Source organism: Pantherophis guttatus, chromosome 5 (genome assembly GCF_059756535.1).
Source record: "Pantherophis guttatus breed Tessera chromosome 5, ASM5975653v1, whole genome shotgun sequence".
Taxonomy (NCBI): domain Eukaryota; kingdom Metazoa; phylum Chordata; class Lepidosauria; order Squamata; family Colubridae; genus Pantherophis; species Pantherophis guttatus.
This window is the reverse complement of record NC_142067.1, coordinates 3,773,333-3,778,045: the sequence shown is the minus strand read 5'-3', so window position 1 is coordinate 3,778,045 and position 4,713 is coordinate 3,773,333. Positions and strand designations below refer to the sequence as shown.

At 48.0% G+C, this 4,713-nt stretch overlaps 1 protein-coding gene and 1 long non-coding RNA gene across 3 annotated transcripts; one reads left to right on the top strand and one right to left on the bottom strand.

The window, feature by feature from the left end:
- Positions 1-222: 222 nt before the first annotated feature.
- LOC117671258 (uncharacterized) lies at positions 223-3,176 on the bottom strand. Of its 2 annotated transcripts, none has more exons than XM_034427085.3 (2): positions 3,039-3,176; positions 223-1,311 (listed from the first exon to the last, which is right to left on the bottom strand). In XM_034427085.3, exon 2 carries the CDS (start codon positions 1,243-1,245, stop codon positions 364-366), a length of 882 nt encoding a protein of 293 aa, XP_034282976.3. In that variant the 5' UTR covers positions 1,246-1,311; positions 3,039-3,176; the 3' UTR covers positions 223-363. The 2 variants fall into 2 exon arrangements, with proteins under 2 accessions (XP_034282976.3, XP_034282977.3); XM_034427086.3 differs by having other exon boundaries at positions 223-1,308.
- A 36-nt stretch (positions 3,177-3,212) lies between these two features.
- On the top strand, positions 3,213-4,076 carry LOC132712208 (uncharacterized). The gene is made up of 2 exons (XR_009622877.2): positions 3,213-3,431; positions 3,551-4,076. It is a non-coding gene; the product is annotated as an uncharacterized LOC132712208 (long non-coding RNA).
- The last annotated feature ends 637 nt before the right edge of the window (positions 4,077-4,713 follow it).

Here is a 4,713-nt window from a genome sequence, read left to right as displayed (position 1 = left end):
ATGAAGGCTATTGCTTAACGCATTGTAAGCCGCCCTGAGTCTCCGGAGAAAGGGCGCCATATAAATCGAACCAATAAATAACCAATAAATAAATAACCATATGTGCAAATTGCAGCGTCTACCACCTGACTTGGACAAAGTGATCACGGCTTACAAAATGGTAAGGAGGAACACATTCATACTCGTTAAGCCACAAGCGATGCAGGTCGTAAAACTCCACCAGTGTTAAAAGATTTTATTTTATTTTTTTTATTGAAATTAAGGCAATAGATTCCATTTCCTGAGGTAGAAAGAGAGCGCCTTTGGGGCGGGGGTGAGGGTTCTTATTTCTTAGCTTTCTACAGTTTTCCGCGGGATCCCAACTCAAAACGGCCGTAAGCCGCTCTGCCTCCAGACAGAATGCGAGGACAAGATTTTGGAGACCCACTTGGGACAGTCGGTCAAGGTCAGCAAACGATTCCTGGGCGCCAAGTCTTTGCCAAAGAGCAAGAACAAGGCGTTCGAAAACGCCAGGCCGATGATGATGGCCACCAGCACCCACGTCCCTCTGGATAGGAGGAAGAAGAAGCTCTTGTGAAGGCCTCGGGAGTCCTGGGTCAACTTGGCCTGCACCAACTCTTGGAGCAGAGAAGGACCCTCCTGGCCGTAGTCCGTCTCCAACCTGCTGAAGGGGGACTGTGCCAGCTGCTCTTCCAAAGACAGGACTTGGTTTTCCAGCGCCTTGCAGATCTCTTCGAGCTCCGCCACCGTGTGCGACAGCTCGGCGCACTGCTTCTTCTCGGCCTCGTATTGGCGCCTGGCGGTTTCGATTTTCGCCTCCAGCTGTTTGAAGTAGCCCACAATGTGCTCCATCACTTGTTTGATACGCAGCATGCCTTGGTCCCGGCTGGCTTTGGACTCCTGAAATTTGACCAGCTGGTTGGAGACCTTCTGGATTTTGGAGCAGAGAACCCTGTTGGTCTCTGCCAAGGTTTGGTTTTGGACCTGCAGGGCCACCCGTGTGTCTTCCCGTTCTCGGAGCATCTCCTGCAGTTCTTCCTCTTCTTTTTCCAGGTCCTCGATGATGGTTTTGAAACAGTTGACTTTCTCCTCCAGGCTCTTGTTCTCCTCGTTCATGTGCTTCGTCTCCTTCGCGATCTCCTGGTTTTCGAGGTCGAGGTTGGCCGCTTTGTCTCGTAGGTCCCAGATCTCCCTCTTTAACGCTTCCTGGATGTCCATCAGGTGGGACGCTTCAGATTTCTCCATGGGGTAGGTGGGGGAGTTGGGTGAAAGAAGGTCTCGAATTCAGCGCCACTCCTCTTGAGTTCACTGCTGAGGAACAAGCAAAGGGAGAATAAAACCGGGATCAAGCATCATATTCTTAACATATCCCACCTGCTATTGAATATTTTCATACGGACAGTCATGGTAGGCATCAAGTTTCCGAAAGATGCCCTAATTAATTCATGAGCCATGATCCAAACTTCAAAGGAAATATATTCATTTATTAGGAGCAACATTCCGGCAATACTCGGATGCAGTTAGGACTGATCCTACGTAGATTTACGTTCCCCTATGACCCTGTCTCTCCCCTCCTCTCTGGCCATGTCATAAATCACATTCTCCAATTAACCACTTTGGCTGGCTGTGAAACCTAACACCCTCCTTCTGATTGCGGTCAGGAAGAATGTATGGAATTCACTTCCGTTCTCCCTCCCTCCTGCTCACGGCAACTTGAAAGCTTTGCAAGTTGACAGTAGGTTTTTAACAGATGAACAGAGTCGGAAGGGACCTTGTAGGTCATCTAGTCCAACCCCCCCCCACCCCAAGCAGGAGACCCTACATCATTTCTGACAGAGGGCAGTCCAGTCTCTTCTTGAAAGCCTCCAATGATGAAGCTCCCACAACTTCCGAAGGCAACTTCTGCTCCGTGGGTTGATGGTTCTCACTGTCAGAAAATTCCTCCTTATTTCCAGGTTGAATCTCTCCTTGATTAGTTTCCATCCATTATTCCTTGTCTGGCCTTTGGGTGCTTTGGAAAATAACGTATAATATAATAATATAAAGTGGTAGTAATCCTTCATGTGATTTTGATTCTATGCCTCTGTTTATACCACCAAGGATTGTTTTGGCTTTTTTGGCTGCCGCCGCACACAGCTGGCTCATGTTTAAGTGATCGTCTACTAGGACTCCAAGATCCCTTTCACAGTTACTGTTTTTGAGCCAGGTTTCACCTAATCTGTACTTGTACCGTTGGTTTTTCCCTGCCCTAAGTGTAAAACCTTGCTTTTTTTCCACATTATATTTCTTTTTGTTGGATAGGGCCCATTGATCAAGAGTAAACGAAGTTAAATCAACACATTATTCTGAATTGGGTGAGTGGGGCGGTGGCCTGGACGTGGAGCTCTCGCCTCACAATCAGGAGTCTGTGAGTTCGATCCTAGGTAGAGGCAGATATTTCTCTCTCTGGGCCACAATGAGAATATATCTGCTGAACAAAACTCTGCACTGGCGACAGGAAAGGCATCTGGCCAGTAAACACTCAGCTCCGTTCAGTTGTCCAGACTCCATCCTGCAAGGGATTAAAGGTAAAGGTTCCCCTCGCACATATGTGCTAGTTGTTCCGGACTCTAGGGGGCGGTGCTCATCTCTGTTTCAAAGCCGAAGAGCCAGCGCTGTCCGAAGACGTCTCCGTGGTCATGTGGCCGGCATGACTAAATTCCAAAGGAGCATGGAACGCTGTTACCTTCCCACCAAAGGTGGTCCCTATTTTTCTACTTGCATTTTTTACCTGCTTTCGAACTGCTAGGTTGGCAGAAGCTGGGACAAGTAACGGGAGCTCACCCCATGATGCGGCACTAGGGACTTGAACCGCTGAACTGCCGACCTTTCGATCGACAAGCTCAGCGTCTTAGCCACCGAGCCACCGCAAGGGATTATTGGGTTGTTAAAAGATGATGATGATGATGATTCTGAATTGAGTCAAAGCATCATCCAAAGTTCTGGATGAGACGCTTGTTTATTGGGAGATCAGAGAAACCATCATTCGGCCTACTCACCGAAGGATCTTCAATATCCACGTGAGAAATGGCCTCTCCCAAACAGCCCAGCATCAACCAGAGCTGAGTCCAAGCCCAACTGTCAGAAACTGCATCACAGTTGATGTCACAATCCACAATCTCCAGCCAATCAGGGCCTTTCGTGGGCCGCCTCCTTCCCAGAGGCTCTATCGCACAAAGGAAACACACACTCACACTCAAGCAGTGGAAAGGAGTCTTTTAGTGCAAAGTCTATAACGATCAGAAGTCACATGCTAAAGACTACGCGGGATGGGGTGATTGATTGATTGGTATTTGGAGACCACCCATTGAAAGATGGCTTACAATTAAAAATGTAAGAGGAAAATCCGCAACGTTGAGCCAAAATAAAAAGAACCACACACTCCAGAAAACGTACAGCATTTATTAGATTTTTTTAAAATCCCTCCTTTATTATTTTATAAGTAACCAAAAGCGGTGAACATGCCTAATATTCCTTCTTCCTCTTATTTTACCAACAACAACAATGGAAGGATTGCCAGCGAGGAAGAACAGGCTCAGGACGACCGATAAGACGGGGAAAGAGAGGACAGGGAGTGGAACAGAGGAGTTATGGAGCTCTGGTGACGAGCAAGGACCGCCCCCTCCTGATCCCCAAACACGGAGAGTGGAGAGGAGGCGGGAGCAGCACAGGCTGACCTGACAACTCGGGAGGAAAGCGCCCCGCCCCTCTTCACAAGACTCACTTGGAGACTGAGACTTAAGGAGACGCTGTTGGGAGGGGCGCTTGTCGGGAACAAATGTTGAATTCTTGGAGCCTTGAGTGCCATTGCCGATGTCTGGAGTTTGCTGTGCTTCGTTTTGTGTGCCTTGCCCGGTTTGCCTGCCTCACTGGACTTCTTGCCTTGTTTGCCACTTTGCTAACTTTATTTGCTGGACTACTCGCAGCCAGAGTCTGTTGGAGGTGCGTGTGAGAGCTTTTGCTCCAGGCAGGACTTGCAGGAAATGTGGGAATGTTTGGGGGAAAGTTGGAGCAATAAAGGGGGAGTTTGAACTGTTCTCTGGCTGTGTTTCTTCCGTGCCTCGCCCCGGATCATCACAAGGTCCATTTATTGATGAGCAGAATCACAGCATGCAATTCTGGGACAGCTGACAAATTAGCTTGATGAGTGCAAGGATTTTTATACAGTTTCTGAGATGCTTCAGGGGGGTTGTGCAATGCAATGAGTTCTGTGTCTTTTGCTATTCTGATGGGGGGGGGGTGTTAATCCTATCATGTCCTGTTTTTAGAATTTGGGTGGAGCAGGTTGTTTTATTGTACATTTTAATCCCACGGTTGGAGGTAAAAGTGTTGTGTTTGTGAATAGGCTGGCCTGGATTTCTTACTGGGCACAAAATCTCCATCTCTAAGGACTTCGGGCATCTGCTGGAGGCTATTAAGAAAGGCTGGGGGCTGCTTTCTGCCTCTAAGAACATGTTTCTCCATTTACCTTTTGGTGGAATATTTAGAATAGAAAACTGAGTTGGAAGGGACCTTGGAGGTCTTCTAGTCCAACCCCCTGTTTAGGCAGGAAACCCTACGCCACTTCAGACAAATGGTTATCTAATCTGTAAAAGCGTTGCGACTTCAATTATGCAGGAATGGTGGTTATCTTGGCTTTTTTCACTCTCCCTGGTGCCCCCAGTTAGATGGGGT